At 38.8% G+C, this 27,244-nt stretch overlaps 1 protein-coding gene across 1 annotated transcript in view; it reads left to right on the forward strand.

Annotated features, from left to right (window-relative positions):
• The first annotated feature begins 797 nt into the window (after positions 1-797).
• LOC127653995 (fibroblast growth factor 3-like) overlaps positions 798-27,244 on the forward strand; it is a 35,682-nt gene continuing 9,235 nt past the window's right edge. The window contains exons 1-2 of the mRNA XM_052140912.1: positions 798-920; positions 12,848-12,990. Coding sequence (XP_051996872.1) covers positions 916-920; positions 12,848-12,990 — 148 coding nt within the window. The 5' untranslated portion in view covers positions 798-915. The remainder of the gene's footprint in view (positions 921-12,847; positions 12,991-27,244) is intronic.

The raw sequence follows: 27,244 nt of genomic DNA on the forward strand, positions 1-27,244 counted from the left end.
AGCAGAGCACCAAATAAATGTTTTATGGCAACATTCTTAGATGTCAAAGTTGAAAATCTAAAATATCTGTCATATTGATTCCTGCACTTGCTGGCACGTTGTGATGCATTTTGAGCTGTAGACATAAGGAGCGTGTGCTATAACTGTGCTCTGACCACATCATAGCTCACTTTAACAGTCAACAGATGCACAATAGAGACAGACATCAAACAAAAAGAGGCCGATTAGCCACTACAGACTCAAAAGCATAGACACAGGTGAGATGCTTTACATAACAATCAAGAACTTAGCCGAGCCACATGTCAAAGGAGGAAAAGAGGCCTACAGTGTCTTCCAGATCATTTCCCTAAAAATTCAAATAAAAATGTAAAAAATAAATCTTGTTCAGGATCATGAGGGGGAATCTTGTTCAGGATCCCTGTTCCTCGACTGGAACTGGGTCAAATACTAACAAAAATAAAGGTCAACAGCAGCAGATCAGACAATGGCAATAATAGGTCGTACTCCCGCGGCACACACAAAGTTCATAAGTCTCCCAGGAATGCGATACTATGGAAACCACTCGGGCCTTTTGTCACTCAATGACGTGAGACCAGATGTACAACACATTTCAGCATGTCACCACTACAAAGGCCTGTTAGACAACACACCTTCAAATGCTGATGTGTTGACCTGTTGAGGTATCTGTACCCTTGTGCTGTGGGCTCCAGTTTGTAATGCTATAATGGTTTTAGGTTCACTAACACATACACACATTTCTCCCTTTGGTAATAGTTTGTGTGTACACCCAGCAGGACTGAAGAGAGATCTCCTTGTGTGGAGGGAAATTAATTTGGAGTTGATATCAAGCTGGAATTGTGACTAGCAAAGGGGAAATCGCCATTCGACTCTCCAACCAAGCCTGATCTTACAGTTATGAGGTGATATGTCTTTGGTGTGTTGCTAAAAGTGAGTTAAATGCTAATACTCTATCGAGTTTTAAATCAACAAATTCAAAACTTTAAACCTAAACCAACCGATAGTGTACTACAAGGAAATCTGATATAAATAAGGCAATTGTTGAAGCAACCATACCTTTACATGGCGTTTGTAAGACACTTTTGGCTTCTGTATCGATTCACGTGCTCTTCAGGACTCGTACCGAGGTCCTTTACAGTGCAAGTGCATTGCTCGTGATGTGTGAGAGTGAATATAAGTCATTGTTGTAGCGTCTCTAGTTTTCTTTTCACCAAGAAACTGTCGTGATACGTGCAACGAGGCACGTTAAAATAATTTTGTCAAAATGTAGATATAGTAATGTGATTATACAGTATATGCTTCCCCTGGGAGATATTATCAGGAACCGTGGAATTAGTTTTCACTGTTATGCTGACAATACCCAACTTTATATTTCCTCGAAACCTGACGAAAATTCACAATTCTGCAAGTTATCAAAGTGTATCAATGATGTCAAAGACTGGACGGCTAGAAATGTCCTTCTACTCAATTTCCACATAACAGAGGTACTAATTATTGGACCAAAAACCTCCAAAAATAAGACACTAAAATATAATTCGCCTTCTACAGAGAAGAAATTGGGTGTTATATTTGATAGCAATCTATCCTTTGAAAAACACATTTCCAATGTTTGTAGAACAGCACTCTTGCATCTCAGTCTTATTGCTAAGATACAACACATGCTCTCTGTTTCTAATGCCGAAAAACTAATTAATGCATTCATTACCTCAAGACTAGATTACTGTAATGCATTACTGGGAGGATGTCCTGCAGGTTCAATAAATAAACTTCAGTTAGTTCAAAATGCAGCAGCCAGAGTGCTAACTAGAACCAAAAAATATGTTCATGTTTATATTCAGAGCTGTGTAAGATATCGGCTGTTAAACGTGACATGGATGCACTTGACAGAAGCAGCCAGGGGAAAGATCAGTGAAAATCAGCTGTGTTTTCAGAATCAGGCAAAACATATAAGCATTTATCAAACATATAGCATTCAAGTGCATGATAACTTTTTTCTCACCACTGTGATTCCAAAAACACCAGTGATTATGGCATGGCATTACTGCATTGCGTATGTCAGTGCTCCTTCTGGAAGAGAGACTCTAAATGATGGTGAGAAAATTAGCAGCACTTTACAATAGTACAATACAGTACATGTTTAGCTATAAAATGTTATGTGATTTATTGTCATTTCACTTGTGATAAACACTATTTTCTGCCAAAACAATGACACTCTCCCATAAAAGTCCATTATATTGGATGGTTACTACTATGACTTGTACTGAGACAGTGGCCCTGGAAGGCACTTTCTTTTTGTTTGTTTTTTGTGATATACTGTATACTATTTTTAACACATCTGTTATATATTGGATGGATGGATGGATGGATGGATGTTATTATATTGTCTACAAACTGTTGAGCCCAATTTTAAATGGAAAGCGGTTCGTTAAGCTTTCAAAATGAAAAAGGCTTAATTATGCTTAATTATGGTGATGAAAACACTTGACAGAAAAATATTGTCTTTCACCATTGATTGCAGCTTTGTTCTTTGGGCAAAAAGTTGTGTTTATTAAAAGTGAAGATTGATAGAAATGTAGTTCTTCCTAGTTGTTATGCTAAAGCAGTTTTCATTTTAAACGTATTAGGAGCCGTTTACACTGAACACTTTTTTCATCAATCCCGCTGTTTTTCTACCGATTTCATATGTAAACAAGCTCTTGGTGGACCTCTTTAACCACTGGGCAGCGTCTCACGCCGGAGCCCTGCTGAAAGAAATAGCATATTTATAACCGGAATGTCCTATATTTGGCAGGAAGAAAGTTGGCAACCCTACTCATCACCCATGTCACTCAAGCTTTGTTTGGTCAATCAACTCCAACCACATGCAAACAACTCAGCCAGCACAGGAACAATTCAGTCCTGTACACCAATGTTTCCCAGTCTTGATCCTGAAGTACCCCTAATGCTTCACGTTAGGGATATCTCCCTTGTTTGAAACCCAAGTCATGAAACTCTACTTAGGACATTCAAAATGTGGAGTGTCGGGGGCCTCCAGGATCAGGATTGGGAAACACTTTTGTGGACCAAGGATGTAAGATTGGGGAACTAAATGAAAAAGAATATGTCATTGAAAAGTATTCTGAATGTTGGAGAGGACATTTTCTCCTCAATGGACCATAGCAGAGATGTTATAGGATGAGACAGGTCACTTGCATTGTTATGAATAGGAAATATTGTAATGCTGAATATGGCGGCTGTAGGAATGAAAGTCTCTCTTTACAGTTTAAAAGGCCAGTTAAAACCTCACTCCCATCTGGGTCACGGCACCATTGTAACAGGCCCTGGTTGCCCCGCTCCGAATGAGACTCGAACCGGCACCTCCAGCGTGAGAGGCGGGTGCGCTAACAAGGAGGCTAAAAGCTACAGCCTCTAGCGTCGGTCGCTAGTGCACCTCTTGAGGTCAGGAGAGTGAGGTTTACACACTGCACAGCTATCTACCAGGTGGCTCCCGTTACATAAGTCCATCTAGATGCACTAAGGAGCAAATATTTAGATATATAAACATGAAAACAAAGAGTTATATACAGTTGTGCTCGACAAATTACTGAACCTTGAGACAAAATGCAACAAACCTTGCAAACTTTGGCAAATACAGCAACAATTTTTTTTCTCATAAGCCCATGTTTTAGCCTATTTACAGCCTGGCAACTTCTAAACTTACTTAAAAACACCTTAGGAAACATCCTAATGTGCGTTGACCTATAGAAAGCTGAAATGCTCAAAAATATTTTTTTTTAAATCAGGTTTGAATGTTAGTGGGTCTTTTTAGTTTTATTTTCAGTAATATTTGTATAAATTACACCTCATTAAAGTAACATTTAAACTTTTACTATAAAATGTATTATACTGTATGTGGATACTTCTTGTCGAGGTCTAACCGCCGAATATCCACTGACCCTATAACATGATTTGAGCTAAAGAAGCGCAATATAAATTACTACCGTTGTCAAATTATTATTATTATTATTTGCTTATTTGAAATGTGTTATTTGCTCTTAATCTTCACCAACCATTTAGAAGATTTCGGTCTTTCCCTGTTCAAGTAGATAGAAGCAATACTTCTAAAATAGCTCCCCTGAGGTGTTACAAAAATGGCCGCTGAGTGACTTAACTTGCTTAAAGGGACCTTAGTCAGGCTAGATGCAAATTACAATTTTAAACAAAACGAGGCTCTGAGGGCAGGTCTGGACTGGAAAAAGAAATCGGCCTGGGATTTTACATGGCGACTGGCCCAAATGTCGATGAGTGGGGGGGTCGCTGTCCTTTTCTGCATATTGCGGGGTTCACTGTCCTTTTCTGTATATCGCGGCACCGTTTTGTGCTCTGTTCTGCATAACATGGTGGCTAATTTTTGCTCGCTCGGTTCTCCTGCTGGCAAGTCCACCCCTGATCGGCCCCAAAGTGCATTAGCCCTGCCTGAGGGTGTTTTAAATGGCATGCACTGTATAAAGGTCTAATTTTCACAACTCATGTTTTCATGAGTTTTTTGTCAACTTAAATTTTTTTGGAAAGATTTATTTAACTGTTTCGTCAGCTGAGTGATCAACACCTACTTAAACAACAGTACAACCTACTAAAAAGACTTCAATGAACTTTTATCCCTCACAGCCTAATTTTCATTCCCATCAAAAATTAAACATGGTGCTGTGAGTAAGGTCTATGTCTATGGCGGTTACATTCCTGCTGTACTCTACAAACTACCTCAAATAAGAAGGGCCGAAATGGTTTGCCTTTAGGTTATGTGTTTTAAAATTCTCACTTGTCCCATTCTGTTGGATTGCTTTGATTCTTTCTATGTCTCCTACTGGTCCCTCCTGCATAGCTTTCAGTTTTTGTTCTGTTTCAACCATGTCAGCCATTGATGTCCCACCCAAGCTTTTTTCTCTCTCTCACCTTTTGATTCCTTTTTCATCCAGCACTACCTGCATGGAGCTGAGTAAAGAGAACGGACAGAGGGAGGGGACGCAGCGCTGACACATAAAACCCGCATTTCTCAGTTTTCAAATGTCTCATTGAGGCTTTCGCCGGCTTTGATATTTTAAGTAGGTATCACAACAAAGGGGCAACAAATGGTTGGAAAGGTAATGCAGAATATTAAGGCAACTAATGGCCCTGGCCCTCTGGAGTAGAGCTGGTCCAAAAGGAAAGGCCTGTCCCACGAGTCCTATTCGGTTTCGGAGGGGCGGACCACACTGCCTGGCTGCTCCCTGCTACTGCCCTCAGCATGACAATCATTCGGACATTTTGGTCCTTTAACCATAGGACCACAACACTGCACCAAACAACACCAATACTTTCTGTGCCATACATTTTAATCAATGCAGCCCATAAGACATAATCTACATATAACGACTCAAAGTAATATTATTGCTGCACCAGGAACTGGCATGATATAATTCAGAGTATCAAATTAGGGACGCTACTACATGTAGATGATTATTATCTCAAGAGATACGCCTTAAGAGCAGGCGACAAGGCTTCCCTAAGAAGAGCGAGGGCCAAACTGTCCCAGGCCATCAGAGAGGCAAAGCGCGCACACGCCCAGAGAATCCACAGTCACTTCCAGGACAGCAGTGACACTTGGGGAATGTGGAAGGGCATCCAGTCCATCACCAACTACAGGACAACATCAGTTGCCTGTGATAAAGATGCCTCCCTTCCAGATGCGCTGAACGACTTCTAGCTAGGTTTGAAGCACAGAACAACGTGGTGGCGAGGAAGAACACCCCTCCTCCCAACGACCAGGTGCTCTGTCTTACCACGGCTGATGTACATAGAGTCAACCCACGGAAGGCCGCTGGACCAGACAACATTCCTGGCAGAGTGCTCAGAGGATGTGCAGACCCGCTGGCAGATCTTCTTACCGACATCTTCAACATCTCTCTGAGCAGCAGTGTCGTTCCAACGTGCTTTAAGGCCACCACCATCGTCCCCATGCCAAAGAAATATTCAGTGTCCTGCCTTAACGACTACCATCCCGTCGCACTCACAACCATCATAATGAAGTGCTTCGAGAGGCTCGTCATGAGGCACATTAAGACCCAGCTGCCCTCCTCACTAGACCCACTGCAGTTAGCGTATTGTCCAAACCGTTCAACAGACGAAGCCATCGCCACCACCCTCCATCTGGCCCTCACCCACCTAGATAAAAAGGACTCATACGTTCGAATGTTGTTCATAGACTTCAGCTCAGCATTCAACACAATATTTCCTCAGCACCTGATTGGAAAGCTTAACCTGCTGGGCCTGGACACCTCCCTCTGCAACTGGATCCTGGACTTCCTGACTGGGAGACCTCAGTCAGTCCAGAACGGGAACAGCATCTCCACCACCACCACACTGAGCACTGGGGCCCCCCAGGGCTGTGTGCTCAGTCCACTGCTGTTCACTCTGCTGACTCACAACTGTGCAGCAATGCACAGCTTGAACCACATCATTAAGTTCGCCGATGACACGAACGTGGTGGGTCTCATCAGCAAGAATGTAGAGTCAGCATACAGAGAGGAGGTGCAGCAGCTAATGGACTGGTGTAGAGCCAACAACCTGTCTCTGAATGTGGAAAAAACAAAAGAGATGGTTGTTGACTTTAGGAGGGCACAGAGTGAGCACTCTCCACTGAACATCAACGGCTCCTCTGTGGAGATTGTCAAGAGCACCAAATTCCTTGGAGTTCACCTGGCAGAGAACCTCACCTGGTCCCTCAACACCAGCTCTATTACCAAGAAAGCCCAGCAGCGTCTCTACTTTCTTCGAAGGCTGAGAAAAGCACATCTCCCACCCCCCATCCTCACTACATTCTATAGAGGGACTATTGAGAGCATCTTGAGCAGCTGCATCACTGCCTGGTTTGGGACTTGCACCGTTTCGGACCGCAAAGCCCTGCAGTGGATTGTGAGGACAGCTGAGAAGATCATCGGGGTCTCTCTTCCCTCCATCAAAGACATTAAAAAAAACACTGCATCCGCAAAGCAACCAGCATTGTGGATGACCCCACACACCCTTCACACAAACTCTTCACCCTCCTGCCATCTGGAAAGAGGTACCGAAGCATTCGGGCCCTCATGGCCAGACTGTGTAACAGCTTCTTCCCCCAAGCCATCAGACTCCTCAATACTCAGAGACTGGACTGACACACACACACATGTCCTGAGTTGCACTTTAATTATTGTCACTTTATACCTGGCTGCTACCTCAATAACTGCTAGTGCATAGAACACTATTTCATAGTATGTTATGTTTTAATTTGGCATTTTTAGAAACTGTCATCTTTTTGCACTACTCTGCCCTACAAAGCAAAAAGGCAGTAACTACACAGAGTGCAGAACTGAGAAAAATGACTTTAAAGTTATCCTGTCATCCAGCCTAAGTAGTTGTAGGTAGATTATTGGACATGTGGCTGTTTTGTTACTTTATATTAGCTTATTCTTTGTACATATCAATCCTCATATTGAATTTGATATTTTACCCCTATTTTGCAGTTACTGTATTCTTGCTTTGTATTACTTACCAAAAACGTGGCACCATACCAAGGAAAGAGGCGGTAACTACAGATTCTCCAAAAACTATTTTGCCACAACTTGGGCTCTGGGTGTGTTATACACTGTATTTGAAATAATTGGAACCATACCAAACCCAAACTAATTTGACCATTTTAGGTCAATATTTTCCACCCAGAAGCTGTTCTGATGCTGAAACGGCTACTTAAAGTCTCACATTGCTAAGCTGTGTCAAGGCCCAAATTGGGAAAATTTATTTTGAATAGGACCACATGCTTTTCTAGTTATTGAATATTTTTCCACCGCTGGTTGGATTATAACTTTGTGACATGAACAACAAAATGATGGCATGGCATCGGCGATGATGTGAAGTTACAGAGGATAAAGTTACAGCTAGGAGCAGGGAGGATCAGGGGCAGGTAAGCAAAGCTATTTAAAACATCGCCTGTCAATTAGCATAATGCTATCTGAATGGACCTCTGAGAGGAAGTCCCGCCCTGGTGGCTGACAGGTGTTTATATTGTGATAGCCTAGCCTCTAAATGTTTAATCTGTCGCTGTTACTTACCATTCTCTGGGTATTTTCTTTTGAATGCCATTTCGACCATCTTCTTTCCCCGGCTTTGTGCCATCTCAAACAAAATTTGTGTGAAGTTAGAAGTGTGAAATCGCAAATGTTAAAACCGTCCCGTGAGGATGCCGCGAAGTCAGCTGTGTGTGTTCACCATGGAAACAGTAACTTCACTGCGCAGCAACACGGTTATTTTTTGTTAGGTAAAACATAACAAGAATACAGTAATGGATGTTTTTGCAGTTACTGTACAAACGACTACCATTTTTCTCCAAAACGACACACATTTGAGATAAGATGTTTTGTCACATAACAAAGGATGCCTTGAATGTCATGAAAATGATAATAACTCATTTTTGACCAAAAATGCAGTTACTGCCTTTTTGTTTTGTAGGGCAGTACTGTGTACTAGTCTGCACTGCACTGTCTCTCACTGTCTCTCACTGTGCCTATTGTCCTGTTAATTTGTAGTAATTTATTTTACTGTCCCGTTCTTTTTGCACACGTTTCCATGTGCACTTTATATAGGTATGTTATTTAGTCTGTGTAGTCTCATGTGATTCTGGGTTTGTCCTATGTTTTTTTTATTTATGCATCATGGTCATGGAGGAATGTTGTCTCGTTTCACTGTGTACTCTACTAACTGTATATGGTTGAACGACAATAAAAACCACTTGACTTGACTTCACTGACTTGACTTGACTTTGCCACAGTTGTGTGAAACTGAAGAAAATCCTTTGAAGTTAATCATAAATGCCAACAAAATTCAGTGCTGTATGATTTTTAGCAAGCAGCAAATTCACAATTGCTTTTACAATTCTAAAGATTTGGCCAATAGAGCGCAATAGTGCCTGCCCACTTTTCCAGGCATCTTGGTTATGGAAGTATTCCTTTTATATCCATAGGCATTTCATCAAAGAGTTCTTAGCTATGAACCAAACCACCCAGCTCAGAGTTGAATCATAACATTAAAAAAAACGTTGATTTAAAAGGTTGTAATGATTGATTTAAAGAATTGCGAAGTACGTGATCGAATCAGGGAAAATATACAATTATTAATTTAATGTTGATCATTATAGCTATAAAACCAATATATTGAAAGTATTTCAAAATATGCAGACATAAGCAAATAAATAGGTAGTTTAAGAGTAGGGTTGTCTCGATTCAAAAGATTTTAGTTTTCGGCACCAGTAAAATGTCACGATTTTCAATACCAATATCAATACAACAGCAAAAATGGGTAATATGCTATTGAACACATTCTTTTAGCCTATTTTAAAAACTAAATATAAATAATAAATTAAAACAATTGCATGTTTACTTCAACTGTTTCTCAATTAAGAAAACATTGCTTTTAATTTTTTTGTTTGTTTGTTTTTAAGTAGGAGCCAACTGTCACATCCTCCCGATCTGTTTCCCCTGAGTGTTATCCCACTACATTTCCCAGAACCCCCTTCTTCCCACCATTTACTCTCACACCTGATTGCCATTCATTCATCAAACTCCCAGTGTATATAATCCCAGCTTAAACTTCACTTCACTGCGAAGTCTTGCCAATTCACCTGTTGTCTTGCATTTCTGAGGGTTATCTTTATCTACTGCCTGCCTGTGTTGATTATTGCCTGTCCCTTGGATTACCCCTTTATTTACCATTTTTGATTTGTTACTTTGTTACATGCATAATTGCTTACCTGGTTTTGACCTCTGCCTGTTTAACTACCATTGCCATTAAACTCTGCACATAGATCTTCCCTCTGTGTCTGCCTCTGACTCATTACACCAATGAAAATGTCCTTATTTTATATAATCAAATGAATTCATTAAACTTAAAATAAATAAATAAATAAATAAATAAATAATATATATATATATATATATATATATATATATATATATATATATGAAACAATTATTTTCCACACAACACTGATATTATGTTTGGTCTCAAAGTATCAAGCATCACAGTATATAAAAAACATTGATTCAAACTTTCAGCTCTATCAGTTGAGAGATATTGCTTAAATATGGTGATGATTATTATTATTAAACTTTTTATTACAGTGAATATTACATTTCATCATACAGCATTACTATATTTCTGCTGCAAGTTGAATCAGGCTTTTATTTTGATGTCAAGGCTTTTCAGTTTCTGTGTGCATTTGACAGTATCTGCACATTTCCATAAAAGCGGTTGGTTATATGGCCCAGTGTAACTTTTAATATGCAAAATCTGCGGTTTAATCAGATAATATATATTCGACATGTGTGGCTTGTATCATAGTAAATAAATGCTCTGTTCTGTCATCTACTACAACATGCACATCACGTGTGATGCTCATAATATAGCTTTTTTAACATATGAGGTGCTTTAGTTTAATTGAAAATGCAGAACAGTAAATTAATTAAATTGCATCCTTTTGCGGTTTAATAATTGAAAATAGGACATATTACGATTTTAATTTAATTTGTGCATTATATTTTCCCCCTAATGTGTCAAATTCAAGTGTGAGCTTGACATCTTTTTTTATTTTAGTATCGACATGATTTTTTATTAAATGATGTTTAAAGTAGCTTCAAGAGAAGCATATACCATCGATAAACAATCTCAGAGCTCACAATAGGTCTGTCTTCAAAATGTTTTTAAGTTATCAATATTGTTAAAAATGGCTTTCCTTATGGGAAAAAAAGCAGCCTAATCTCGTGAAATTTATGCGACAATGGCAACATTTTTTCAAATTACGTGGTTCATTGCATGTTTGGCTGCAGTTTCCCAGTGAAATGTCCAGCGGGGGGCGGCAAAAGTGAGTGCAATGGTGTCGTAATCAGACAAGGTTTATAAGGCGAAGATAAGATGGAAGTTTTAATGAGTAAAACGTTCCTCCCTAACCTAAAACTTTAACATAAACCTAACATTAAGTGTTCAAAAAGATAAACGATAGGTAAGCAAAACAGACATCCTTACCCGAAACCAAAACTTAAACCCAACCAATAGTGTTTTAAAATCAAATTTGACATGACAAGCACATTAACTGAAGCAACCACATCATTTTGTGTTGCCTCTACAGCACTTTTGCTTCACTTTTGTTTCAAACGTCCTTGGCTGAGCTCGATGCTCGGTCTGAAGTCCAACACTCAACCAGGCGAGTTAGAGCGGAAGATAATCTTGTTGGAACACGTGTGCAAATGTGGGTGGTCTGAAATACAAGTGTTAAATGATGCGTTAGAGTAAAAGTGTTTTGAAATCATAACATGGCAGATTTGTGAGTAACAAAGCAAAAAATAAGTGTATATGAAGTCATTAACAGCCATAGTACCTGTGATTTGTGTGAAAATGAATAAAACACACAGTTGTTTTAGCACCTCTAGTGTTCATTTAACCAGGAAAATGCAGCAAAACTTAGAAAGCAGCATGTAAAAATTGAGTAATAGAGTTCATTCTATGAGACTAGGTTGCAAAAAACGAATGGGGTTTTTCCAGAACCTGACTACTGTACTCTATAGCAATGTGAATCAGGATTGTTTTACCAATCCTGCGCTAATGTCGAAAACATTGTCTTGTCTCCTTTGAATTTGTATCCATCTGTTTTTTTTTTGGTTTCTTTGCGAAATGTAGAGCAGTAGAATCAGCAGCTTATCTACATCCATTTTCTTGACTGTAAACACAACTTAGAAAAAGCAGAAAGTTATCATCTATTGGTGTGGATGCTAAAATAGTTCTCGTTATAGTTATAGTTATCATTCTTGGTGTGAACGGGCCTTTACAGAAGCACACTAACCCAAACTTTGTCCTCCTAATCCTAACCAACTCCTTAAAATCAGAGTGAAATTATGGTTTTATTGGCATGTTGTTCAAAACCCAGCCCTAGGCCTAAGACCCATACTTATCCCTAAAGTCTGACTGGTTGATAGTAATGTAGTTCCAGGATTAAAATGCATGTACATCCAAGAACATGTCCTATTAGGTGAAATTGGTAGCATAACAAGTTGTTATAGATTTAATAGAAGATGGGGCATTCTAGTTGTGGTGATTAACAGCCACCTCCTTGGCATTTTTCTGCTCATACAAATATAGTTAATTTGCTATGTTGGACCTTTGGAATCTATGTCTGGATTTTCTCGAGCTCCAACTGCTTTCACTGTAATGTCATTATAATCGTTACTAGCTGAATGCCACTAGTTCCCAGAGACACTAATCAACACAAGCCAAACACAGATGATGGCTCCTGCCAACAAGCACGCCTTCATGGAGGTGTAGACGCAGCTCTGAGCTCAGTTTGCTATGGGAATTGAGTCTTCAAACAGGATGTCTCGGACTTTATTGGGGTATGCTAAGCATTACAGCATCACACTTCTTCACAGGGAGTTTCAAAAAGGGATTGTTTCATTGAACAGGAGCTCTGCTTTTCATTAGCTAACCCCACCACCCAGCATCATCCAAGCTGGCAACTCAACTCATTTCTGTCGGCGGAAAAAAACAAGCATTCCACATATGTGTGTGCAAGGGGTCTGTTTTGGTGAGGTGGGGGAGGAGTCACAGGAGAAAAATCTGGTTTTGGTTTAAATATGCATTCTTTCTACAAAAGTAAATGTGTGACACTGATGCCCAGACAGTCCTATTGTTGATAAAGGGGGATTTTAAAGAAATAGGTCACCCAAACATGAACATTTTGTAATTTATTTAATGTCATTCCAAACCCGAGTGAATTTCTTTCTTTTGTTTTTAGCGCTAAACAAGTTTGCAAGTTCTGGCGTGAACACGCTTGCCACAGTGAACGAGCTTCTCTTATATTGTTCAGGAACAAACGTCAAGATGGACAGGGTGGATGCGAGGACATGGTCGAGCCTTCGTCTGGGGAGAGAGGAAGCGGTAAGGGCTTTCACCTGAGAGGAATTGCTGATAATTGCTGTTCCTATGTTCGCAGTGAGAGATGGGGGAAATAAAAAGGGGCCAGACCTCAGAGTGGGAGAGAGAGAGCCGAGCCTGTACTTGTGCCTGTGTGTGTGTGTGTGTGTGTGTGTGTGTGTGTGTGTGTGTGTGTGTGTGTGTGTGTGTGTGTGTGTGTGTCAGTGCAGCGCATCCATAATATACATTTTGAGTGTATGTCTGAAACTTCACCGCTATGCAGTAAAGCGAACGTGTTTGTGTGTAATACATTTACTTTTGAGTTGAATTCATCATCTCCCGCCTCAGACAGCTTCTCACAAAATCTACTGTATTTCTTCAGAAGACTTTGAATATGATGTACGATTCGCTCTGACTTCTTTTATGTTACATGTGGGTCCTTTTTCAAGTTTAAAGTGAGTCGCTATCCACTGCAATTGAACTGAAAAGACGGACAAGACTATTCATTAAATCATGTTGTGATCCACATAAGAAACAAAGTCATTTGGGGTTGGAACGACATGAGGGTGAGTGAATTATGGTAGGATTTTCATTTTTGGGTGATTGATTCCATTAAATGCCATAAAAATCGCTTTTTTGAGGCACTTTACACACATATACTATTGTAATGCAAAATGTCTCGAGGACTACATGTATTTCTTGTTTCCTCCTAGAGGACAAAGCATGTTAAAATGGCCTCAACAAATATGGCACCAAAGAGTCTCCTGATGTGAAAAACTGACACCACGTATAAGGGATGTACACATTTAAATAGGGCTAGCATGATAAGATGCAAATGTAACAAGTTGTGTTGGATGTGGCCAAGACAGAAAAAATAGAGCATTGTTTTGAGAGTAAGAGGCAGTCTTCAACCATACAAAGACTGCAACCCAGACTCTATTTTTGGGGTGAACCAACAACACTTAACCCTTCACCTTTGCCGATGTCGACAACGGTTCCCTGCCTCCTCGCAGTCTCAGTGTCTCGCAAAGCGGAAAAGAGCAATAAGTAAAGCCTCCTCCGACATGTCGGGCTCTACGTCTCTTTCTCTCAAGTGAAACTCTGCCAGAACGGCATTGTCACATTTAATTGCTCACAAATCCAGACACCTCTTTACAACACACATGGAGGAATTACCCAGTGTCTTGGTGAAAAGTAATTAATTTGAGCTGGTGTTGGAAAACATTAGCATTCCTGTGGCTAGCATAGCATCGCACACAGTTCAATACCATTTCCAAAGTCATCACAGCAGCTGAACGGTTTAACTCTTTGTTTGCTGTCCACATGTGTTCACATCAGTATAAGCCTCTGACATATTTACATGTTTATAAAGACTTGTTTAATTAAACCCGACTGTCAGATTTTACATTTCACCACTTCAACAGCACAGTTTGACATGGAACAATTAGCTTGACTAAATGGATAGATTCTAAGGTAGCACACACTAACACATACTCATACCACATAAGGTTGCCACCCAGCATGTCAAAGGTATTGGAGGATTTTTACCCCCCCTTCGCCTCGAAACCAGAGAGCAAGGCCACTGGCCTCTAGCTCTCCAGTCTTCAGCTCCATAACACCTGTTCTTAGTCTGACTGACAAACAATTGTGTCATTATTCACTGCCCAAAAAGACAGCTTAACTGCATCCCCTCCACTGCCAGCTCCCATGCCCTCAGCACCACTAAGGCCAGACTGAGATGACACCAACCGGGTTTACCAGCTTTGTTTGTTTGCCTAGTTGGGTCTTAGGTGTCTTGGGCTTGAAATAGTTGTTGAAAATTAGATATCTGATGCTTTCTAAAGAAAATGTGTTTGGAGCGTTTAGCAGCAAAACTTGCTGTCATCATGCTAACGTGTTGTGGATGGTTGCCAGGGCATTGCTATGTCATTGCTAAGGTTTATGGATGGTTTAATAGGTGGTCACTTATTTAAAAAAAAGAAAAGCCCACCCCCAATTTTCTATTATATTCTGGTCCCTAGATATGCGCAAGTGCCCTTTTTCTATGGGATTTTTTATTTTATTATTTTTGCCTACTTTTTTGCAGGATTTACATGTTCAAGTTTAGTTTGAGGTTTTGAAAAATCTCTAACCCTACATATAAGCAGTTGCTATAGAGATGCTTGCCTTATCAAGTACCACTAATTATATTAATTATAGATTACTATTATCTTATAAGCCAGTGCTTTTTAGTGAATCAAAAACGTGCAGCGCAACCAGATTAGTCCGATTCATGAACACATTACTCTTGTGAGCCGGTTCTTTTTAATAAATCAAAAACAAGCAGCGAGACCAGTGAAATCCGATTCATGAATTAATTACACTTATGAGCTGTTTCTTTTTAGTGAATCAAAAACATATAGCATGACAAGCGTAGTTCGATTAAAATACCAATGACTCTTTCGAACCGGTTCTGTTTACTTAATCAAAAGCAAACAGCGTGACCATTGTAGTCTGATTCCCAAACAGATGACTCTTTCGAACTGGTTCTTTTTACTGAATCAAAAGCATACAGTATGACCAGTGAAGTTCGATTAAAAAACGAATGACTCTTTCCGACCGGTTCTTTTTACTGAATCAAAAGCAAACAGCGTCACCATTGTAGTCCAATTCCCAAACAGATGACTCTTTCGAACCGGTTCTTTTTTCTGAATCAAAAGCATACAGCACGACCAGTGAAGTTCGATTAAAAAACGAATGACTCTTACGAGCCGGATCTTTTTACTGAATCAAAAGCAAACAGCGTGACCATTGTAGTCCAATTCCCAAATGGATGACTCATACGAGCCAGTTTCTTTTTACTGAATCAAAAGCATACAGTATGACCAGTGAAGTTCGATTCAAAAACAAATGACTCTTTCCGACCGGTTGTTTTTACTGAATCAAAAGTATACAGCATGACCAGTGTAGTTTGATTCAAAAACGAATGACTCTTAGGAACTGGTTCTTTTCAGTGAATCAACAACATACATCATGACTAGTGTAGTCCAATTCCCAAACAAATGACTCTTAGGAGTCAGTTCTTTTTAGTGAATCTACAGCATGACCAGTGTAGTCCGATTCCCAAAACAAATGAATCTAGTGAGCCAGTTATTTTTTCTGAATCAAAAACATACATTGCAACCTAAGTATTCTGACTCTCGAACGAATGACTCTTCCGAGCCGGTTCTTTTTGATGAATTAAAAACATACAGTGCTACCAGTGTTATTTTATGAATAATTAAAGTAATAAAACAATTGAAGCTCATATTGAATCTACTTAGAAAATACTGAGAAGTAAATTGTGGATCAGTTAGTGGAATGATAAATTACAGTTATTGTTAACATGCAAGGAAGGAAAATGTAATGTGGGTTGATGCTTTTGGATCAAATAGCAAAAGAATTATGCCCATGTAGAAAACATTTTCAATGTAATTACTTAGACAGTTGTAGTTTAATTTTATGCAATTTAGCAGTCTATAAATAAACCAAGATTATTTACTAGTATTCCTAATCTAAACATTAGCAGACAATTTATTCCCAGAGCAATTTACATGGCACAAACTGCAATGAACACTGCCCTAGAGCAACCAGGGGTTAAGTACCTTGTTCAAGGGCACAATTCTGATAAAGCAGGAGAGGTAGGAGTATCACTACCTGACTTCAGGCCAGCAACCTTGATGTAACAAGAGCAATTTCTCCACTATTAGCCTACCTCCACATTATACTTGTTTGTTTTCTTTAATGAAGGCATAGTATACTGTTTTACCAAAAAATTAATGAGTTACTGCAGCATTAGCCATTCTTACGGTTTTGACAAGTGGCTATGTCTCCTACAAAAGTTCTAGGTCAAGTCTTTGTTAAAAAGGGAATTCAATGTTAATCCTAATCCTGCTCTTCAAAGACAGCATTCAGACCAGTACAGACACAACACCACTGCTCTGTCTGGATGATTTTGAGCATTGTAACAAGTGATTAATGGTCCACAAGGTCTTATTAATGTTATAATGTAGCATGCACAAATCGACATAGAACACTAATACTAAAACTCCACCAGTAATTTTATGAACAATTGCTGAATTGTGTCTCTAAAAGTTCAGGCCTTGTTCTTATATTATGGGAATATTACAGGTTCAACACAAGTTAAGCTGAATCAGCATTATTTGTGACAGTGTTGATAATCACAAAAAATAATTTACATTTTTCTTTATAAAAATCAGAAATCTAGGTTACACTGATGCACTTACAATGGAAGTGAATGGGGTAATTTTTGTATGAAACATGCTAAAACTTGTGTATTATTTTATCTTTAAAGTTGTTCAAATTATCATTTACTGGGATAACAGGCTTTAAGTCGCCATGGCAACGAAGTTGTAAATTTGGATATAACGTTACACAAAAAAGGTTAGTAAGCAAATTTATAAAAAACTAAAATCATGTTAACATGCATGTCATAATGCTTACGTCTTGTGTCTATACTTTTGAAACAAAGTATTTTATAACACGACTCTCTGGAATACTTGATTGGTCAGTTGCGCCAATCTGCAGTCAAATATCTTTGTATAATGACCACTAAACTGTGTAATTGACCGTTGTAACAGGTAAGCAGTGTCCGACCATTTTAGGGCACTATTTCGTGTAAAGCTGCTTTGAAGCAGTATGCATTGCGAGAACAAAAAATGGTTTATCCAATGTGCATAAGTATGTTTACATTTATTGTCAAAAGCAGAGAATAACCCGATGATTCCAAGTCTCCTGGAAACACTATTTTCTTGCATTTCTTTTATTTTTAATGAGCTGATTTTTGGTAGCTATGAGTATATATTTGTGTGCATGTGAACACACTCAATTTCGAAAAAATTAACTTCAGGGTGTTAAGATCCTTCAACTTTTTGACACCGTCAGGATAACCCGGGTTTATTTTGTGATATTTGATTTTGTAATAATCTCCCAGGAAACATACCACCATTTTGGTCCACTCTACATCAGTTTATGGATGCACATCTGGTCCGATACCAATTACCAAGGTTTTTTTTTATAGAATGATTACGTTTGTTTTATTCTTTCCTTATTATGACAATGAGAGAGTCCAAAATGAATAAAATTCCAAATGCAACCAAAATTTCAGATTTGGTGCATAATGCTGGACTTTTAACTATGAACACACCGGGTACTTGGCTCTGTTACAATGCTCTCTATATGTAAGTATTTACCAAATTAAGCTTTTTATAGAGTATATATATTCACCAGACGAAGAGTTTTGTATAAACAGTATAAGTATATACACACATTTCACCAGATGAGGTTTATTGATAAGGAATTATAAAAAAAAACTATCAGCAACTATCGGCAGAGATGTTTACAGATAACGATCAAAAAGCAACTATCGACACCGATTAATCAGTAAAACTGTTATACCAGTCTACCTCTAGTTTGTGTACTCATTTTGGCTTTATTTACAGGAACTACCTCTGATTTATCAACATGTCCATGCTGCATATGGACATGCAACGTGTGAACGTGCACATGGACGTGCATGTGTGAATTACATTTAGTCCTGATGGATCAATGGCTGCTACAACTATTTACCAGCGTCACACACGGGAGTTTTAGCACTGTGACAATAATGGCACTTTATCACTGCTCGTTACAGTTCGACTCGCTTCAACTCTACTCGCTTTACTTTTCCGATCTTGCATTTCCACTGCAGTTTAGTGCCATTTCAATATGGGTGGGATTATAGGCTGATCGTCATAGGTGCGCCGCCTCACTGCCGTGACATCATCTTAAACATGACACAAACTGACCAAAACAATAAAACGACCACTAGCTGTTAGCTACTAGCTCATTGTGCTGCATAAATCCAGTTGAATGGTGATTTTACAAGTGTAACAGTTAAATTGGCCTGCTTGTTTTAGAAGCTTCAGTAGCTGGTCAACTAAATAAAGTGAAGCTTTCAAGCAGAGTATAGAGTTAACATAACAAAACATACCATCCTCCGTCATGGATCAACGCCAGTCCCGGGCACTCTCCCTCCCATTGCTCGCCATTTGGTTGAACCACTTCCACTTTTCCTTGATCGTTCTGTAGACACTTTTAAGCATTTTTAACTTTTCCCTACACTGTTGGTAGGTCCGGTGGTAGCCGTGTGTGGCCAACAGCTGAGATATTTCCTGAGAGACTTTATTGTTTCGCTCATCACTAACGAGTGGACCGTCTGCACCTCGTTTATTGACCACGGCGTGGTTTTGCGCACAGCCATTTCTTTTTTCACAATTCGAAAGTTGCTTAAACAATTGATACTGATATCGCTGTTGCTAACTTTAAAACTATCGGGTTGATGTCACATGTCAGAAATCCAATGACGCTGATAGTGACTATTCTCCCTGACCAATCCGTGATCTGCAGGATTTTGACGTCACATTTAGTATCGGCTCAGCTTGCTTGGAACTTCGACCGAGGTGTTACTAAAAATGTATCAGGTACCAGGTACTATCAACAGTGGAAATCCCCCAAAAAGCGAGCAGAGTTGAGTCGAGTTGTACCGTGCAGTGGAAAAGCCCCATAAGTGGCCAAGAAATGGGCCAGTGCAAGGCCACAAGTCATTGCTCCACTGCACTCGGAACAGTTGGACACTTACAGCCAAGATGCCTAATAATGACACTATATCAACAAGGTATAAATTAGATCACAAGGCTTACTACATGTTGAAATATACAAAAAAGTAACAACTATCCACAATTAAAGACACATGCTTTATTTCCAAATCAGAGTATTTGGAGAAAGGGGCGGAGAGAAAGTTTACACCCCCCACAACTGCTGAACATAAAGCGGTATATCCAGTTTCATGGTCATTACTGAGAGTCATACATTCACCCTGGCTTGCACTGCAGTGTTTCATGATGTCATAATGGATGGATGGATGAAGAGTGTATGAGTCTAATTCCTTGTTGAGGTATAGAGGTTGTGTAAAACTGTGATTTGTCACCCATGTGTGGACAGATCCTGGAAACAGATGCGCACAATTATTTAACCACTAGTCAATCATTCCTACCACCGCAATCCCCAACAAATACATTCATCTGATTTTGACTGATTTTGACATATTCAATGTGCCCTCCAAATTAACCAAAGTACTCCGGCTTTGACATAATGACACATCAAGGCAGTATGAGTATTTAACTTGACCTTGTATATTCATCACCTTGCATTATATTATTGTGGCTGACGAGTAAAGTATTGATAAGACAGGCTTCAGAATCCAATATATTGTTTAATTCCATGTTATTGAACATAAGCTTATCATTGGCCTTCAATCCACCAAAATCATTTGTTATAAAAGCTTTGCTAAGGACGTATCAGTGTACACCTGACGCTTATGGGCATCCCACTTTGTTTGCGTTGCATACTAAGCATACCATTTTTAGGTTGCTGTGTCAAGTTAAATGTAGTTTGAAAAGTTTGAGATCCCTGCGATCGGATTTGCGCTCAAGCAATGTTTGAACTAAGGAGCTCTAAAATACAGTTTGAATGCAAGAACGCGTTCTTTTCTTGTGCTATCTACTGTCAGTAAGTGTGGTTTGTTCTCTGTATAAGCTGCGCATTGCCTATACAGTGATTTTCCCTTACTGACCACTGGAGAAAACAGGTGGTACTTCAAACTAAAATTGCTCTGATGGTAGTAATATTCCTTATAATGGTCGGGGGACAAGGTCAATTACGTTATTTTGTATATAATTAATCACACTGAATAAACACGCTAAATCGACAGCACTAATTTGAATGCTTGTATTACATAATCAACTAAATTTACTATCTTGTTTAAGTGTAATCAAATTGCGCTGTAGCACCTGTGATGTAAAGGACTGGAATACAAGTCCTGAAGAGCAAACAAGTTGACATGTGAGTCCAAAGTGTCATAGAAGCACCACAAAAAGGCGTTTCTCTCTGCAGAACTGCCGCTCACTGGATGCTTTTTGGTTTTGGCACCATTCAGAGTAAATTCTAGAGACTGTTGTGCATAAAAATCCCAGGAGATCAGCAGTTACAGAAATACTAGTTTTTTACCCATTCTGATGGTTGATGTGAATATTACCTGAAGCTCCTGACATGTATATGCATGATTTTATGCATTGCACTGCTGCCACACGATTGGCTGATTAGATAATTGCATGAATATGTACTGTAGGTGTACAGGTGTTCCTAATGAAGTGCTCGGTGTGTGTATATTCTAGTATGCTCCTACATTTACATTTACATTTATGCATTTGGCAGACATTTTTATCCAAAGCGACTTACAGTGCACTTATTACAGGGACAATCCCCCCGGAGCAACCTGGAGTTAAGTGTCTTGCTCAAGGACACAATGGTGGTGGCTGTGGGGATCGAACCAGCGACCTTCTGATTACCAGTTTATTGCTTTTGCGCTTTAGCCCACTACACCACCACCACTCCTAGAAGTGCTCCTAAAAGTTAACAAAAATTTCCTTTAGCAGACATTTACATTTTAAATAGGCTAAAAATACTGATGACTCAGCTTGCACTACACAGAATTTTGTCCAATCAGCTGCTCTCTAGAATGAGAATGTCCCTCCCACTTATATAACCAGCATTCGACTTGAAAGTAGCAAATCATGGTCCATGACTGTGATGTAACCTAAAGTCTATTGGCCATTTAAAAAAAGGAACAGGCCTTTTGGTATGTCCCGCCCAAACTCGCAGTTTCAAAAAGAAATATGTCAAGAATGGAAAGAAAACTGCACTCGTCAAGCAAATTCAGGGGGGGGTTCAACATGATGAGGCGTTGTTAGCTTTCGTAAGACATCATCAAATGCCACAACAGTGATAAGTGCTTTCTGGACAGGATTCTGTCAGTGCCCAAATTTTGCATGTGTTGGACACACCACATAGAAGAAATCAAATTGAATTAAAAGACTTGGCCATCCTTATTCAATGTAACTCACTAGAAAAGATTGGCAAATATAGTGAAACCACACTGAGGTCGGGGGTGTTTGATTGCGAGTTTGATTGCGAGTTTAGTCTTGTGGGTTGATCCTGGGGGTGACAGGCATGCTGTGGCGGCACGTGGCCCTCTTCGGGTCACTATGAGCTCTTTCATCACCCTTGCTGTTCTGCTCACTTATGTTAGCACAAGCAGCACCACAAACTATGCTCTTATTTGTCACAACATAAGACTGAGAACACAAGCCATGTCACCTTTACTCTTTGGTTGGTGATTCTAGGTATTGAAGCAGATAGGGTGTATTATGCACTTTCAATTTTCTGTAATTTAGTGTATGTTTGTGACCCTAATACTTCAGACCAACAAATAAGACTTTTTCTCATGACAACCCACTTACATTCTGGTGTTGGATAAATACATACCGTACATTATACTGTATATACATGATTATATATAATCATTCTTTGTCTGATTAACAATAAGACGAATTCAAAAAGCATCAATTTTAATCTGATAAAGGAACTAAAGATCATTAAATGTAAAAACAAACCAAAACATTTTAAACTCATTTAGAATCGCACCTAAAATGTGACAAAATCGATCTTATTAATCATAAAAAGGGAAGCATTATGTTGTGATAACATTGTGCTATGTTGTATGTGTGTAAGTGCATGTGTGTATGTGTGTGTGCAAGCATATTTAAGGAGGTATAGAGAAGAACAAAAGCTATCTGGAAGTAAAAGCTCAGAGAGGGTCCATATAAATGTTGCTATGATGTTTTGAAAAGGAGAAATGGGAACAATGCAGTTTGCAGCAAACACTCCTCTGCCATCCATCTTTTACACAATTAACATGGCCCTTTCACATGCACTGGCCCCTGCTGGGACTCCATCCCCTCCGTCAATGGCCTTATGTTTAAGGGAAATTAGGTGACATTGAGTTTCAAATGAGTCATTGACAGCTGCTTCGTCACTGTCGGTATGAGCTGTGTGCTTGTCAGCAATAGCACGTCATCGTTTTCCTGCTCCACTGGAGAGAGCAGGAAGGGACAGTCTACTGTAAAATTTCAAAGATACTCAAGGCACTGTTTGGTGTTCCCCAGCTGCCAAACTAGTGGAACCCTCTGGAGATCCTCCAGTAAATCCTCTGAGAAACTTACTGGTACTTTTTATTCCTGCAATAACTTTAAAGAATGTCAATGGCTCTTTTAGTAACCCCATCACAAGGCAAAGGCTTCAATGCTTTCGCAATATATACTGAAGTTCCTTGAGTACATGTAGACAGTCTATAGAGTTATTGCAGGAACTAAGATTAAGTTTCACAGAACAGAAAGGGTGCCAAGAGGTTCTTCAGAGGGTTCCCAAATCGGAAACTAATTGTACGAGATGACGAAATCAGCACAGTCTGATGAAAATTTGGAATCAAATAAAATAGTATAATATTGTAGGACTTGCCTCATAAGAAAACTGACTTTTATTTTCTTATGCACACCACCTTATTCAACAAACACAATTTTGCGTGAAATTTAGCAACATTTTAAAAATAATTTGGTAACACTTTTCAATAAGATCCTATTTGTTAGCATTACTTAATACATTAGGTATCATGAACTAACAATTAGCAATATTCACACTTTATATTAGGTGGCCTTAACTACAATGTACTAACATTAAATACATAGTATTTTATATAGTAATTTTAACGGTAAACAACTGTAAAAATGCTACAGAAATAAAACGTTAATTGATTAACACATATTAAAATATACAGTAATTTTTTTATATATTTTAAAGACAATACAATAATTTTTACAATACATTTTTGTAAAAATGTCATTTGTTAGATGTAAAAAGTATGATTTTCCTGTATAATTAATGGAAAGAATTGACATGTTTAACAAGAGAGTACATTGTTTTACATTTGACTTTTTACAGTAAATTACTGTTAAAATTACAGTAAAAGAATAACTGGGCATTCCCACAATATCTCACATTACCCATCATATTTCATTATATTTTATGGGAATAGTTATGTTTCTTCTTATTTTTAATATCGGTTACGTACATTGGGGTGTTCTGTGGTATATTTGATGTAGTGTAGTTAATGTTTACTGTATTATTTTAGTGTTACCCTGATGATGTTTAGTGTTTGTGTGAGTGAAACTGAGTCTCTACATGTTTATTGGTCTTTGCTCCTGGAAGAGCCACAATTGGTGAACTTCATGTCATCATGTGTTTTTCTGTGATTTTTACGGTGAGTAACAATACCTTAGAAAGTAAAATGCAGATTTTTACTGTATTTTACTGTATTTTTTATATAATTATTCTGGCAACCACAGTTTTTTGTTTTTTTTGGTTATCGTTTTTTTTTTTTTTTACAGTGTATGTATTTACTGTGAACTTCATATTGTTCTGCAAAATTCCCTCATTTGCTGCTAGTGAGGTTGCGGTACAGATGGGTTTAAGATTTAGGGTTAGGGGTTAGAGTTAGGTTTTGGGGTAAGGGTCAGGTTAGGGTTAGCGGTAAAGTTAACAGTGTAACTTCAAATGTAATTAAATGCAAGTACTTTAAATGTATTTACAATGTAACAACATGCATGCACATAATAAGTACATTGTATCAAATGCTTAAGTAGTTCAGGCCACCTAATATAAAGTGGGTCCCAGTATTCTTTTAAAAAGTTCATTAATCTTGGTTCATTTTAATATATGAAAATAATTTACATAGAACATATACAACTTCACTAAAAAATAAATACAAAACGTATTAGCATATGTTTTAATTAACAATAAACAAGATTAATAAATGCTTTAAATGTAAAATTAATTGTTTGTTCATGTTAACTAATGGAGTTAAATAACGTTAATGAATTCAACCTTATTGTAAGTGTTGCCACTTTTTTTTTTTTTTATGGAAATTTCTAAGACGCCTCCATCATCTTCTTCTAAACCACCATATTTACCTTCATTTGTGGTAAACAACAGAGAATTTCCTTTTAAAATCATGGTTTATGAAAGTAAAATGTCTGTGTACAAAGTCGGTTAGCTATCTTATTCCATATATATTTCTGCAATATAGTCTGACATGACTGATATTGTACATGTCGATAACCAGTAATACGCTTCCGTCTTCTTGTTCTAAACCCTGATTTCTTTCTTCAGTGCTACACAAAACTTATTTTCCAAGGAACCTGGGTAGCTCAACGAGTATTGATGCTGACTAACACCCCTGGAGTCGTGAGTTCAAATCCAGGGTGTGCTGAGGGACTCCAGCCAGGTCTCCTAAGCAACCAAATTGGCCTGGTTGCTAGGGAAGGTAGAGTCACATGGGGTAACCTCCTCGTGGTCGCAATTAGCGGTTCTCACTCTCGATGGGGTGTGTGGTAAATTGTGCATGGATCGCAGAGAGTAGCATGAGCCTCCATGTGCTGGGAGTCTCCGCGGTGTCATGACAATGATCCATGTGATAACATGTGCGGATTGTCTTTCTCAGAAGCGGAGACAACTGAGACATGTCCTCTGCCACCCGGATTGAGGTGAGTAACCGTGCCACCACAAGGACCTACCAAGTAGTGCGAATTGGGCATTCCAAATCGGGGGAAAAGGGGAGAAAAAAGGGGGTTAGGGGTTAAATTTAGGACAAATTTTAAGAACGCTCATTCAAAACTCCAATGTTTTTTTTTTTGTTTTTTTCATGGTACAAAAAAGTTATTTTCCTATTGACATCATGGTTAGGTTTAGAGTTTGGGGCATGGTATTACACTTTATGTTTAGGTTTAGCTTTGGGTTAGGGGTTAAACTTCTGATAAATCATCAGAACGCTACTTCAAAAACTTGCTGTTTCTCTTTCTTCTGTGGTACAAAACAGTAGAAATTGTTCGTGTTGCATGAGCTAACGCATACTAGACGACTTTTTCACCATCTCGTACTATTCTTATGAGATGTCATGAGATTGGGTTGGCAAAATAGTAAAAAGTCGGATGAGTTGGCTCATCTCATATATACAAAAACATAAAAATTCCTCTCAAAGGGAAAATCAAATGAACAGCGAACCATTGTTATTAAGATTTTTCCTAAGTTTGACCCCAAACCTAAAACCTATCCATAAAGTCTCCCCCCTTACCCAAGCCCTAAAGTGTTGGATAGGAGGCTAGTTCAAATTTGATGCCTGTATTTTTCTACTATAGTTTGTTGATTGGATGGTGTTTAACACCTTTTCGTATGAGCCAAGTCGTACCATGTCTTACGATTTCACCATCTTGTACAAATTGTAACAAATTGTCATGAAACAATGTTTGGGGTTTCTCTTCACTGTTGAAATCAAAAGATACTTGAGGGATTCCTCACACGCCATACTGGCAGAACTCTCTGGAGATTCCCCAGACATCCTTTAAAGGAGCATCAAATATCCTAATTAAGGAACTTCAAAATATATGTCAGGTTATTCAAAGCCACTAGAGTTCTTTTAGAGTTTTTGCAAGAACTATGTAAGTTAAGAGTAAAGTTTCTCAGAAAACTGAAAGAGTGCCTGGAGGATCTCCAAAGGGTTCTGCTGGTGTGGCTGCAGAGAATCCCCCAAAAGTTGCTTTGAGCATTTTTTAATTTTTACGGTATTGTACCAGAAAGTGTAACACAATGGTCGTTTTTGCCATAAACAACAGCACTGATTGAAAACATACATTTGCATCTTCTAGAAAAATGTGTTGATTGTTACTGTTCCACAAGCAGTTGTCATCGCTCAGCACACACTCCCCCTCACACCCTGAGCCCTCAGTGTGACAACCATTGATGCCTTATACAGTTACAGGCCACCACAATCATTTTACTGTTGGAAGGTGCAGAGAAATCCACCATCCTCCCAAAAGGTATTTGAGACCTAAAGCTAAGAATCAAAGGGCTGCAGAGGAATAAGAAAGACCTATCTGGTTTCAAGAAGTGTGGGAGAGAAATAGAGAGAGTGTGAAAGACAAATTAAAAAGGAAAGAGAGAGAGAGAGAGAGAGAGAGAGAAATGAAGTGCTGCTGGCAAATCACTTTGAGCCGTCGTTGAGATTTATGACAAGTGTACGTCATGAGGTAGATGATCTATCTCTTGGGAACCAAAATTAGTAATAAGGGCGTTGCATTAAAATCAGTTCAAAGCATATAAAAGTGTCCTTTGGCATGTTCGAGTGATAAATTGGGCGTGTCTACACCACAGAAATCAATTCAACACTTTTGACATCTCACAGGCTATGAAACGGAAAAGGTGCAATGAGGCAGTACGGCCAGCATTTCTGAAGTCTCTTAAAATCATCCCA

The sequence above is a fragment of the Xyrauchen texanus genome, chromosome 2 (genome assembly GCF_025860055.1).
Source record: "Xyrauchen texanus isolate HMW12.3.18 chromosome 2, RBS_HiC_50CHRs, whole genome shotgun sequence".
Classification (NCBI taxonomy): Eukaryota; Metazoa; Chordata; class Actinopteri; order Cypriniformes; family Catostomidae; genus Xyrauchen; species Xyrauchen texanus.